Here is a 13,954-nt window from a genome sequence, read left to right as displayed (position 1 = left end):
ATGATACCACAGCCCACACTACATTATCCACCACCTCCTGGTGGATATAAGGCTCGTTATTGTGGCTTTTGTATGTCTATTGCCATGAGCTACAGGAAGACACAACCCTGTTTCTCTTGCCAAGTCTCACAGGTCCATAAGAGTTACAACCAACTGGCTAGACGGTCTCAAATTACCTTAGGAAGAAGGTATGTCCCATGGTAGAAAGGAGGGCCAACTCTTCCTCCCCTCTCTACTCCCTCCACCCCAGAAATCCCTGCCAAGCTCATTAAGGAGAAAGCCACATACACCCATAAGGACACATGTAAGATGAGGAGTTACACATCTACATAGCAGCTCAGTGGGCACATTTTTAATCTTTGTGTGTTACAACCATGTCACAGCACCTGAACTGCATCCACAACAAACCCATGGTAGCTTCAATGCCCTCCATTTCCCATTGCACAAATGAAAATCTACTTACATTTCTTTCAGGGTGTAACAGGGACCAGTCGTTCTCTGGTGGCTGAGGGTCCCCGTGAGTGTCCAGTGCGGCCGGGCTCAGCCCTGTGACACAGCCCCGTGACACAGCCCCTTGCCAGGCAGAGGTAAGTCTCCAGTCTTGTCAAGAGCCCTGAGAGCCAAAACCTCGAAGGCAGCACTGGTGCAGCCTCTGTGACACCACCATGCAGCAGTTCCCTGCTCAGCCCCTTCAAGGATGGCCCGTGCTTTGGCCCCAAAATGAGATTGTACACACAGACCTGCTGTGGGAACTTCACCTGACAGCTCTACCAGAGGTGAGAGGCAGAGGGGGACAGGGGGTGAGGAGACCTGCGGCAATACCGGCACACTCAGAAATCCTATACCTGTGGATGTAGCTGCCTTCTCCATCATGACATATGTGATCTCTGCTGTCAGGTTCAGGGGAAAACAAATAAGCCACTGACAGTCTGAAGATCCAGTTATGGCTCTGGAAGCACAGGGATTCCAGCAAAGGAGAGAGCAGTACATCATGCTCCCAGCAACAAGGATGTCTACTCAAATGCAAGTGGGATCTTGTAGTACTTGCTTAGTACCTTGCTTCCTACCTGGTCTTCCAGTTGGCAGGTTGTCACCACAGTCCTGAGGGTGCAGCAGGGCACAAGCGAGGTAGAGCCAGGGACCTTGTCCAGTGGACACTGCCCAGATGCTGCAAGATGCCGCACTGCGAGGACTTTGCATACAGCAAAGTTCCACGTATGGCAAGAGGCAAAGGAGAAACTCACCTGCCATTGCTGCTGAAGGGAAGGCAATGCCAGTTGCCCTTGTATAAGGGACCTTGGTGCACAAGACGAGTGCTGCTTAAGCAGAAAGTTGTTGATAAAAAGTAAAGGCTGCAGACAGCTGCATAAGAATGCCAAGGCATGGGGACCTCTCTCTGCCTGGCAAAGCAGATGTAGTAGTCCCCAGGAGGACAAGTAAGAGAAGACCTCAGGGGAAGGGAGTTTCTCTGACCCAGCAGGAGCTCAAATGATCATGCCTAAATTTGGCCTTGGGAACAACAGCCTCAACACTGCATTTAGGCAGTGCAAGTGAGCAGACCATCTGGAAGCTATTGTGCATCATCTTGTCACAGTAAACGATGGAGTAGTTAAAGGCTGAGAAACACAACTTCCAGTCATGTCTTCTGATTTAGAGTCTCCTGATCCATTCCTGGCTTATGTATAGTGCAGAGCGCCTTAATGAGTCCAGTACAATCCTGAACAAAGACCTAGGCTCAGCTTTCTCTCACATGCTTTCTTCCTATGTAAGCTTTAACTCCAACTCACAAAAAAAAAAAATGGATGCAAGCATCTTCTAAGAAATGATACAAATATTTTCATGCATGGTGCCTCTTGGAAAGTTTGTTCTCTTTTCTTGAATCTGCGATGGCTCTTCCCTTGCAGTCTGTCAGGTCTGCAACTAGAGTACTAAAAGTGTGCTCCCAGGAACTGTTAAATCCACTCGTCAGATGCAGTACAGCAATTCTGGTCAAAGCTGACTGTGCTTCTGGAACTGACAGCCCACACAATTCATCCTCTTTGATAGACACATATTGCTTGCTTTGTGAGAGCAGCTCCTCGCTCTGAACTAACACACAAATCCCACACCTTTCATTCAAACTGCTCCAGAAACTATATCCTAGAGTGTCTTCCTGCAAGGGCATTTCTGCCCTCCTTCTGTTGTTTCAAAATCCAGGGAGAGGAATTTAGGCAGAACTACGTTCAAGTACTCTTCCAAGGAATAAAAATCATGCATCACTTACGCTTTATGTTAAATCAACATGCTAGGCAATGCTGCCATCTTGTTTCAGAAAATTATTGTTCCACTTACCCATTTCTACATTCTCATGAAATAAGCATTTCCCACAAAGACATTTATCCCCCTCATTTACAGTAGACGTTTCTTCTTTATCTTGTTTCAAGAGGTATTTTAAGCTCATCCATACTGAAGTACACTAGGAAATCCAGCAACACAGGATACACATTTTTTCCCTGCATTTTCCCTGTGTTCTACACAACACTAAGATTGCTCATGATGTTTTTGTTCAGTCACATTTTCATTGCATTTTTTGGTTTTCTTGGTCTGTCTTTATGAATTAAAAAGTCCAAAGTATGGAAATCCAGTATTTGTATTCCATTGCAATAATGCAGAAATGGCCCTACTGACTCAGGGTGAACATCCATCTAGTCCACAGTTCTGCCTCTATAGTGCCTAGGGAAGAGGGTAAAATCAGAAAAAGCATAGCTAGATATTCTTAGAGCATCTCCCCATATCCCAGCAATTAGAAAAGAGAGAAACAGGAAAGAATACTCTCTCTGGAGTGGGGTGAACTTTTCCACCTCTCAATTTGCGTACTAGCAGCATACCCAAATGTAAGCTGTGTTGTTACTATGCCTTAGTGTCATCTTTCATAAATTTAATCAGGGGTCTGCATTTTCTACTCTACATAATGTGGACTTTCACCACTCACTATACTCTTCCTATGTGCAAGGAAATTAAGGTTGCTTTTAGTCCTCTGTGCAATACCTGCTCTGAGCTGCTCCCAAAAGATAGAGAGCTTTCTCAGAGACTGCTCCTGTCTCTGAGCCTGTCTCTAGGCTCCTGTGAAAACAGCAACCCTTCCCCAAAATCAGCCTCCTTGTCTGCTTCCTTTTATGGGCTAGAACATTACCTGGAATAATTTCAGTGATTCAGGTGTGTCCCTCAATGCATCTCTCGCTCCCCCGTTCTTCTCCAGCCCTCCACCCTGCATTAGCTCGCTACTCAAGTTGATTCTTGGAAAGTAGACTAAATTAGAAGAAAAGTAGAAACATAGTAATTCAGCACAAACACAAGGAGTATGTTAGTTTACACTGTCCAGGCTTACACAATTGAAAGTCATCTCCAGCATATAAGCTCATCTTTAAAACTTTTGTTACTCCTCACTCAACAGAAAATTTTAAAAGCAGGTCAGGAATCTCATTTTCTTCTATGCTCTTCAGAGGTGAAAAAAAAAAAATATCTTCCTGTTACTGGAAACATTAGAAGGTCCCAACATCTCTGCTTCCGCTTCACTACTGGCAGCAGTGACATCCTCCTCAGCTTCTGGAAAATAAAAGCATAACCCCCGAATTGCACATGCTCTTTGACTTCTGTGGCTCTCAAGGAAGTTGGAGGGTTTAGGTGCCTGTGGCCCATAATACAGCCTGAGGCTGTGATAAAACATTAGAAGCAGCAACCCATCACCGTTTGACAGCATAACTGGGGCAGGCTGCTGTGAGGAGAAGCCAACCAGAAGATGGAAGAGCTTGCCTATGACCAAGGTGGGCTGATTAAAAAACAACAAAAACAACCCACAAAAAAAGGCTGCTATTACCACACATAACATTTTCCAGCTGGCCACGATGTTGAACAGAAATGTCACAGCAAAATCTACTTTTCCTGTAGCCAAGCAGTAAAGAGACTTGTGCATCACAATCCAGAGCTGAAGACAAAATTTTCCTGGAACAGGATAGTATGCTGATTTGAATCTCTCCCTTGGGATCAGCAACATTTCTTTTAATAAGAGACAGCCCCAGAGTGAGGCTTGTGACAGCATTGGGATAGACTGGGACGTGAAAGAAAAGGCAGGGGAAAAATTCTCAGCTATTAAAAGACAGGCTCTAATCTGATTCTTCTGTGTTTATGAAAAGAGCAAGTGAAAGCTGACGCACCCCCTAAGAAGGCAAGCGCTCAGTCGCCGAGGCAACAGCTTCGGAGTCGGCACGATCCGCAGCGGCGCGGCACAGCGCAGCGAGGCGCAGCCAAGGGATTCCCGAACCGGGGAAGCTCGGGGGGAGCGGAGCGAGGCGCCAGGAGCCCGCGGAGCCAGGGGGCACCGGCGGCCCGGCCCCTCTCCCCGCATAAAGCAGGCCTTAGGGAGCGCCAGCGACCCGGAGCGCGGCGCGGCAGTTCGCGGGGGCAGGGCGCCGACCCGGGGCAGTTGCTGTTCCCGACTCTCAGGGCAACGTGGCCAAAACCCGCCTGAGAGCAAAGGCTGCAGCTCCGGCCGGGAGGTCTGCACCGGTTCCCCCTGCGGCGGTCGATGCCTCCGTGCAGACGGAGCAGCCGAGGGGGGAGGCTGCGGTGCAGACCTCGGGCTGCAGGCAGTGCCTGGACCCTACTCCCGGGGCAGGGGCAGGCGGCAGCCCTGATGCAGAAGGTGTGCCCGGGTGGAGGAGCTCCTGCGGCAGGTGGCTGAGCTGCGGGAGGCGGTCAGGAGGCTGCGGGACATCAGGGAGGCGGAGAGAGAGCTGGATGCTTGGTTCCAGGCACAGTCTGCACTGGAACCACAGCACCCAGTGAACCAATCAAAAACCCCCTCGCTGACACACAAGGTAAGCAAGCAGGCAGAAGATGCCAGAGAATGGAAAGTTGCAAGGGCAAGGCGCAGCAGGAGGAAGAAGAAGCTGCCCCAGAACCCCGAGGTGCCCCTGCAGAACCACTTTGTTGCTCTGCAGACTGAAGAAGTAAGACCCAGCACCTCGGGGGAGGCACTGGAGCCATGCGAGGTAGCCCGACCGGTTCGCGTAATAACTAGCGCTACCAAGAAAAAGAGACGAGTGGTAGTAGTGGGTGACTCCCTCCTGAGAGGTATGGACGCCCCCATCTGCCGACCCGATGCGCTCTCTTGGGAGGTATGCTGTCTCCTGGGGGCTCATATTAGGGATGTCACCGAGAGACTACCTAGCCTCATACGGCCCACAGACTATTATCCAGTGCTGGTGTTTCATGTGGGTGCCAGCGACACAGCCAGCAGCAGCCTGAGAAACATCAAAAGGGATTTCAGGGCCCTGGGTACAACAGTCAAAGACTCTGGGGCGCAGGTGGTATTCTCATCGATCCTCCCGTTCGAAGGGCAGGGGCCTGAAAGGGGCAGACGTATTTGGCAGGTCAACTCGTGGCTCAGGGAGTGGTGCTACAGCCAGGGCTTTGGGTATCTAGACCACAGTGCTTTGAGAAGCCCGGACTGCTAGGGGCGGATGGTGTGCACCTAACCGAAAAGGGGAAGAGTGTGCTTGGACAAAGGCTTGCCAGACTTGTCTGGAGGGCTTTAAACTAGTGTTGCTGGGGGAGGGGGAGCACAGTTCAGCCCACTGCTGTCAGCATGGTGCCAGTGCCAGCACCGAGGATCCAGAAGCTGAGGAAGGATCTCGGGTATGTGCCAATGAACTTAAACTGCGGTCCAAAAGAACTCCTGTCGCTCCAGCCAGCAAGTCAGCTTTGTCGGGGGCCCAGCTGAAGTGTCTCTATACCAATGCACGCAGCATGGGGAATAAACAGGAAGAGCTGGAGATGTGTGCACGCAAGCAAGGCTACGACCTCATTGGCATCACGGAGACGTGGTGGGATGACTCGTACAACTGGAGCGTCAACTTGGAGGGGTATAGGCTTTTTAGAAAGGACAGGAAGGGGAGACGAGGAGGGGGTGTCGCTCTCTACATCAGCAACCGGCTGGAGTGTGTGGAGCTCTGCCTGGGGATGGAGGAGGAGCTGACAGAGAGCTTATGGGTCAAGATTAGAGGATGGGGACGGACAGGGGACGTTATGGTGGGGGTCTGTTACAGGCCGCCTGGCCAGAGGACAGAGCAGATGAGGCGCTCTATAGCCAGATAGGAGCAGCCTTGGTCCTCATGGGGGACTTCAACCACCTGAATCTGCTGGAGAGACAACACGGCAGGGCACAGGCAGTCCAGGAGGTTCCTGGAATGCATGGACGATAACTTCCTCCTGCAGGCAATAGAGGAGCCGACAAGCCATGCTCGACCTTGTGCTCACCAACAGGGAGGGACAGGTGGGGGATGTGAAACTAAAGGACAGCCTTGGCTGCAGCGACCACAACACGGTGGAGTTCAAGATCCACGGGGCAGCAAGGAAACTACATGGCAAGCTCTCTGCCCTAGACTTCAGGAAGGCGGACTTTGGCCTTTTCAGGGACCTGATGAGCAAAGTGCCATGGGAGGCGGCCCTGGAGGGAAGAGGGGCCCAGGAAAGTTGGTCCACAGTCAAGGAGCACCTCCTCCAAGCTCAGCAGAGGTGCCTCCTGACGAAGAACAAGTCGGGCAAAAAGGCCAGGAGGTCTGCATGGATGAGCAAGGAGCTCCTGGACCAATTGAAAGTGAAGAGGAAAGCCTATAGAGGGTGGAAGCGGAGACAGGTAGCCTGGGAGGACTACAAAGAGGCTGTGCGAGTGGCCAGGGATTGGGTGAGGAAGGCCAAAGCCCTGACAGAATTGCATCTGGCCAGGGATATAAAAAGCAACAAGAAAAGCTTCTATAGGTATGTAGGGGACAAAAGAAAGTCCAAGGAGAATGTAGGCCCCCTCCGGAAGGAAACCAGTGTCCTGGTTATCCGGGACATAGAGAAGGCTGAGGTACTCAATGACTTTTTTGCCTCAGTCTTCACTGATAAGGGCTCTTGTCTCACCACCCAAGCTGTGGAAGGCACAAGCAGGGACTGCAAGGATGAAGAACCGCCCATTGTACTGGAAGGGCAGGTTCAGGAACATCTGAGGAACTTGAAGGTGCATAAGTCCATGGGACCTGATGAGATCCATCCGCGGGTCCTGAGGGAACTGGCGGATGAAGTTGCCAAGCCACTGGCCATCGTATTTGAGAAGTTGTGGTAGTCTGGTGAGGTCCCCGATGACTGGAAGAGAGGGAACATAACCCCCATTTTTTAAAAGGGGAACAAGGGGGACCCAGGCAACTACAAGCCAGTCAGCCTCACCTCTGTGCCTGGCAAGGTCATGGAGCAGATTTTCCTGGAAACAATGCTAAGGCACATGGAGAGCAAGGAGGTGGTTGGTGACAGCCAACATGGCTTCACCAAGGGCAGATCGTGCCTGACCAATTTGGTGGTCTTCTATGATGCGGTGACAGCATCGGTGGACAAGGGACAAGCAATTATATCATCTACCTGGACCTGTGCAAAGCTTTTGACACTGTCCCGCACGACATCCTTCTCTCTAAACTAGAGAGGCATGGGTCTGATGGACGGACCACTCGGTGGGTAAGGAGTTGGCTGGATGGCCGCACTCAGAGAATGGTGGTCAACAGCTCAATGTCCATGTGGAGACCAGTCACAAGTGGCGTCCCTCAGGGGTCCGTGCTGGGCCTGGCCCTGTTCAACATCTTTGTTGGTGACATGGATAGAGTGCCCCCTCAGCAAGTTCGCCGATGACACCAAGCTGTGTGGTGCCGTTGACACGCTGGAAGGGAGGGATGCCATCCAGAGGGACCTTGACAGGCTGGAGATGTGGGCCTGTGCCAACCTCATGAAGTTCACTAGCCCAAGTGTAAGGTCCTGCACCTGGGTTGTGGCAATCCCAGGCACAAATACAGGCTGGGCGGGGAATGGATTGAGAGCGGCCCTGAGAAGAAGGACTTGGGAGTGATGGTGGACGAGAAGCTCAACACGAGCTGGCAATGCGCCCTTGCAGCCCAGAAGGGCAACCACATCCTGGGCTGCATCAAGAGGAGCATGGCCAGCAGGTCGAGGGAGGTGATTTTCCCCCTCTACTCTGCCCTGGTGAGACCCCACCTGGAGTACTGTGTCCAGTTCTGGAGCCCCCAACATAAGAAGGACATGGACCAGTTGGAGAAGGCCCAGAGGAGGGCCACGAAGATGATAAAAGGGCTGGAGCACCTCTTTTATGAGGACAGGCTGAGAGAGTTGGGGCTGTTCAGCCTGGAGAAGAGGAGGCTCCAGGGAGACCTAATAGTGGTCTTCCAGTACCTCAAGGGGGCCTAAAAAAAGATGGGGACAGGCTGTTCAGTAGGGCCTGTTGCGATAGGATGAGGGGCAATGGTTTTAAAATAGAAGGAGGTAGATTTAGATTGGATATTAGGAAAAAATTTTTACACTGAGGGTTGTAGAACACTGGAACAGGTTGCCCAGAGAGGTGGTTGATGCCCCATCCCTGGAAACGTTCAAGGCCAGGTTGGATGAGGCTCTGATCAATCTGATCTAGTTGGGGATGCCCCTCCTCCTTGCAGGGGTGTTGGACTAGATGACCTTTGAAGGTCCCTTCCAACCCTATCCATTCTATGATTCTATGATTCCTGACCTTATCAGGTCATTTGTGCGTGCCTGTTGCAACACAGTATCCTATGCTGCTCTCTGGCAGGAGAGAGACCATTCGTCAGCATCTGGTGGCTTTAGTGGAACAAGACAAATCTCCCCCTTCTTCCCATGCCTTGCTCAGAAGCCAAGAGGTGCAGCCTCGGGTGCTGGCTTTGATGGGTTCTGTAATGTAGTGGAAATAACTAGTTCCCACATGCCTCCCTGTCCATGAATGGATGTAATGTCAGCTGTGATCACGTGCTTATTACATCAAGCATATCAAGCTATGTGCCAAACAGGCTTTTTGCTTTACTGACACCACGTGGAGAGATTGCTGCTTCTTCAATGACAATGGCCTGCAACTGTGGACCAGCAGTCCTCAGCTGAAGCCAGGACCCTGTCTCCTCATTTGCACTGGTCTGATATTGCAAAGTAACTAGGGAGTCAGATAATGAAGACCTCTCTGTCCCAGGCCACCCCCTGCAAAAAACGTGGCAAGAGTCCTACAACACGGAGTGAGCACCATACAAGCAGGGCTGCAGTGACTTTACAGCCAGCAATTTTTCCCTTACCTGATGACTTTGGCAGCGCATGTCCATCATCCAAACTATGTTACACAAATCCATCCTGCAACAGCCAGATCCTTTAGCTGATTGTCAAGGTTGAGGGCATAAAAAGAACAAAGCTCACATCTGCTGTACTCCGAGCATAGAGTAGTGAAGAACCAAGTCTATAGGATGACATATGCTTGCTATTGCTGCAGTTACAAGCTCTCCAAAATATTGCCATACATTTGTCTCTTTGTAGAGACCACTTGGTAGGTTTCTCACAGCTCAATGTTTGATGTTAGAAGACTTGGGCGTATGTGAGAATTCCTTTAATGCCTTGTATGAAAGAATATATAAGGTGAAAAAAAGAGGTTTACTTTTGAAAACTCTTTTCTGCTTCTTAAAAAAAAAAAAGAAGAAGAAAATGGGAAAATATTTTCTTATATGCTTTACTAAACACAATATTGACTAAAAATCATGCTGTGTATATATGTGAGGCAGAGTATGACAGAGTAAGCAGAAAATAATATTTACATTGTTGTATAGAATCATTAAATAGTTTGGGTTGGAAGGAACCTTTAAAGGTCATCTAGTCCAACCCCCCTGAAAAAAGCAGGAGCATCTTCAACCAGATCAGGTTGCTTAGTGCCCCATATAGAAATTGTTCATTTTAATCACTGGCATATGAAAGGGTAAAGATAATGAAGAAGGGTAGCTAATAACTTGACATAAAATAGCTATTATTTTTTGAATATTTGGGATCTCTAATTAAAGAGATTTCAACATGCACACTTGATAAGAGCTGTATAAAACAAGTAAGAGAAAATCCTCTGCATTTTGCTAATGGCACCAGACTGCTTGAAATACACAAATCAGTTGTAACTGATGGGCTTTTGTTTCTTTTACTAGAGCAAAATGAATACCACACATTTGTAAAATCTACATTTCATAAAGTTTGAACAAATCAAAATGAGCCCTTGCTGTCCTCCATCAGATTTTTCCAATCCAATACTTCTTTCTTTATCCTCCCTTCTCTCGCAGATACCCTTTTTTTTTCTTTCCCTAAGAAATCTAAATTGAGAGCTTAAAATATCCCATATATTTGATTTTTTAAAAAGTAATTGAAGTTTCAAGAAGTGAAGCCAAGGATATAAACACATCTGAAACTCATGACCAGTCTATTCTTTCAATATTAAAACCATATTTTTAAAGTCTTTCACATGACTAAGCTACAAATCCAAAATCTTTTTATATAAAGCCCTACATTTCAAGTAGCAGAAGGATGCTGAGTGACAGTTTCTGTACAAGAATTCCACAAGTTGCACTGTACAACATAGTTGTTATTCTTAGACAAACAGCAGGGCTTTTATTGTAAAATACTTTAAAATGCATTGCAGTGATGAAGAGAGAAACTCCTGGTCCTCGTTATACATTATTACTCATTCAACTGCTATAGAAGTACACTTTCACAAATACTGGTGCTAAATTTATTCAGAGGAATATTTTCACTCGTAGTCACAGAAGCATCTTTCTCTTTCCACTCCTGTTTCTGGCTATGATCTTATCAGAAACTTCAGGGCAGACAGAAAAATGACCAGCCCCAGCTCCAGATAAACCTCAGAATTTCAATAGATCCCTCTCCAGAACCTGATCAATCCTCTCCAGAACCTTGTTAATAGACAATGCATACCAGTTCACTGAATTCAGTGGAAATAATGTTATAGATGAGAAAAGCCCCTCCAAGTATTAGGGCAGAGCTGCAAGCTAGTTCAAAGACAGAGCTCCTAAACAGTTTCTTCCAGTGTGACATTGAATGGGATTACACTCCTAATCTCGCACTTAACTGCATTGCACCCCATGTAAAAGTTGTAGTAATTTACTGTTGTACAAAAGGAATGTTACATGCTCATTAAGCAGCTCTGCAAGGGGGGTTCAAGGCAATAAGGTTTTGAATAAAGGATGACTTACAGGCCTACATAACATTCAGCAATCAAAGCAGGTGCAGATTTTCCAGAAATAGGGAAGACTAGAATACACAGCTATAGCAAGCATAGCACTGCACTCCACAAAAAATTGTCTCCCTGGGGAAAGGATGAGATTAAAAAAAAAAAGAAAATGCAACTCATGACAGAAATCATATTCCTGAATGAACTCAGATATTCTGAACAATAAAGTCCAAGAGTCTACCTAAATCAGAGCCAAATCACTGGCTGAAGATCTGGTCATAAAAAAAAAATAGAAGATTGTGTTTTGACTACTAGCATGTCAGTATCTGTATGAGACATCAACTTTTCACTTGTATTAATTACAACATTGTTTGGGACTCACGCATGATGGAGTACATTTTATTCTGCAAATGGAGTGGCAGATGCAACATGAAATATTTCATCCTGATTTTCTCTGAGAAAAAAAAGTCAAGACTTCTTTAGATCAGAGGTTCTTATATTGAAAATTCTGCTACAGTGATAAGTGTTATTTGGAAAAACAAAAAGAACAAGAAACAAAAAAACAAATATACAACAACAATCACCACCACCAAAATACCCAAAACCTTACCAGTGCTACAGTTAAACAAAGTACAGTCACTGAAGAGGCTTTTTGTAGATGGAGCCTTAACTTAAATCTGACCTCAGATTTTGATCACCTGAAGGTAAGCTTAATATCTTATCACACTAAAATGCACTCAACTTCTATTTTAGATATTCTTATTTTGATTAGACTGTAATTCTGCAGAAAGTCCATAAACCCAAGAAATGAAAAAGCACAAGTGTACACATGAAACTAGAAGTTCCAAGGGCGGATTGAAAGCGTAGCCTAAGAACAAGTAAATAATAACAAGGAGCTTCACTCAAGTAGCCCTGTATTTAGAAAATGTTCCATGTTTTCAGGAAAGACACATTATATTGTGAACTGCTGTTCATTGTTCAATAAAAATGATACCACATAAAGATGGTGCCCAAGGGACTAATTTGCAAAGATGTCAGATATTAGAGATTTGGATCACCAGCTGGTGAGCTGAGCCTCATTAGTGTCCCTCTCTCCACTACTCCCAATTCTGAGAAACTGGTCAAAATGTGTGTTCCAGAAATTGCATGAAGCTTTGTGTCCTCGGGGACGATGCTTTATCTGACTGCAGCTGATTTAAGACCTATTTATAGACAGATATTATAATACAGCTACCTCCACCAGAAGAGAAAGCACAACTTTTTGAGGTAGTTAATGAGATTAAGGAGTGGTAAAGCTGAAAAAGGTTACTTTTCCTGACCTTTCATGTAGGTCTAACTGTCTTAATGAATTCACAGGCTGTGGCAGATTGGCTATAAACACTAAATCTCAGATTCCCTTACCATCAGAAGTGGAAACATCTTCCCAGACTCACTGAAGAATTTACTAATGGTACAAAGAAGGAGGAAAAAGAGAGAGAGAGGAAAATAAAATAATGCAATAGAGTGGTAACTCAAGTAACTAAATGATAAGGAGAGGTCTGGCTGATTAATCAAGAAGCACCTGGTAGGGGGAGTTATCTGCAGGAGTCTGAGGGAGGGACAAAAGAAGTGTACAAAAAGGAAGAGGGATAAAACTCAAAAAAAAAAGGTCGGAATATAGAATAGTGAATTTCCATACGTGCAATTCTGGCTTCCCTGAGGTTGTTTATAGCAACAACTAAGGAGCAAGTTCATCGTTAAAGGCAAAATGGCATTAATTTTAACAATCTTATACCTGATACTGAGTTATAGCTCCTTGCCATTCTCTGTAATAGGCACCTGAGAAATAAATAGCTCTTTCTGGCCAGAAATAGCTCTTACACAGTTAACCACCCTCTTCATCCAGCTTTTTAACCCTCAGCCACCAGTCAGTCCAAAAAATGCCCATCAAAAGGTCTGAAGGAGGACTGCAGGTACTTTTCTGTAGCAAAAGCTACTGTTCAAGATGAAAGGTTTAGGGGATGCTTTGGGAAGGGAAAATACTGAATAATGCAGTGATTTAGAAATTTAGAATTCTGACATAGAGTCTGAGTTAGTACTATGGCCTTCAATAGTGTATATTATATTTGATTTAATTTTCTTTACAGTAAGTGTATATTGCATTGGTGGTTTAACTATTTCATTTCACTAATTAGATGGCCTCATGTCTAGTATGTTTTGTGCATGCTTGTAGTTGTCAAGTGAAATTCATTTACAGGCTACTTTCATTTCCAGAGTTTACTCCACGTCTATGCTGATGTGATTATCTTCATAGTGTGCTTCTCTTCTTGCATGGCTATCGTTATATATGTCCCTTGAAAGCAACATCCTCTAGACAAAAAAAAAAAAAAAGTATAATAAAAAAGCCTAAATATTCTAGCATTGTTGACAAAATGCCCACATTCAACTTAATGCTCATAAGCTTTCTTGCAGCAGTAAAATATTTCTGAGTCTTGGCAGGGGCAATTTTTAATATGGAGCCAATTGTTAGCAAGAGTTCAATAAAACAGTCAAGCTTTCCATTTCCAAGGCAGCATCATGAAATACGCCAGCACCAAATAAGTAGAGATACAGAGCAGATCAAGGGCTAGGTTTCTCAGAGGGTACCATACAGCTTGGAGGAGGTGTCAGCTAGCCTTGGCTGAAGACATGGTCTAGAATTTAAAGATGAAAATTCTCTAACTTGGCAAATTTGCAGGTCCTGGTCAGCAATGTTAAGTGAAAGCTGTCAGCTGGCGATATGAAAGACAACATTCAACACTATATTTGTCAAAAGCATGCCTTTGGCTAAATCCTTGAGAAATTCTGCTACTACTAATAATGCCATACAATTCTGTGGCTCTGTCTTATATACCAGGG

The 13,954-nt window shown here is 46.2% G+C and overlaps 1 protein-coding gene across 1 annotated transcript in view; it reads left to right on the top strand.

Moving 5' to 3' along the window:
* Positions 1-1,175: 1,175 nt before the first annotated feature.
* LOC147601379 (uncharacterized) overlaps positions 1,176-13,954 on the top strand; it is a 23,693-nt gene continuing 10,914 nt past the window's right edge. Inside the window, exons 1-2 of the mRNA XM_086744624.1 lie at positions 1,176-1,220; positions 4,713-4,856. Of these exons, the coding sequence (XP_086600750.1) occupies positions 1,176-1,220; positions 4,713-4,856 (189 nt within the window). The remainder of the gene's footprint in view (positions 1,221-4,712; positions 4,857-13,954) is intronic.

Source organism: Chlamydotis macqueenii, chromosome 3, assembly GCF_036417535.1.
Source record: "Chlamydotis macqueenii isolate bChlMac1 chromosome 3, bChlMac1.mat, whole genome shotgun sequence".
Lineage (NCBI taxonomy): Eukaryota > Metazoa > Chordata > Aves > Otidiformes > Otididae > Chlamydotis > Chlamydotis macqueenii.
Note: the sequence above shows the minus strand (reverse complement) of the source record. Positions and strands in the feature narration are given on the sequence as shown.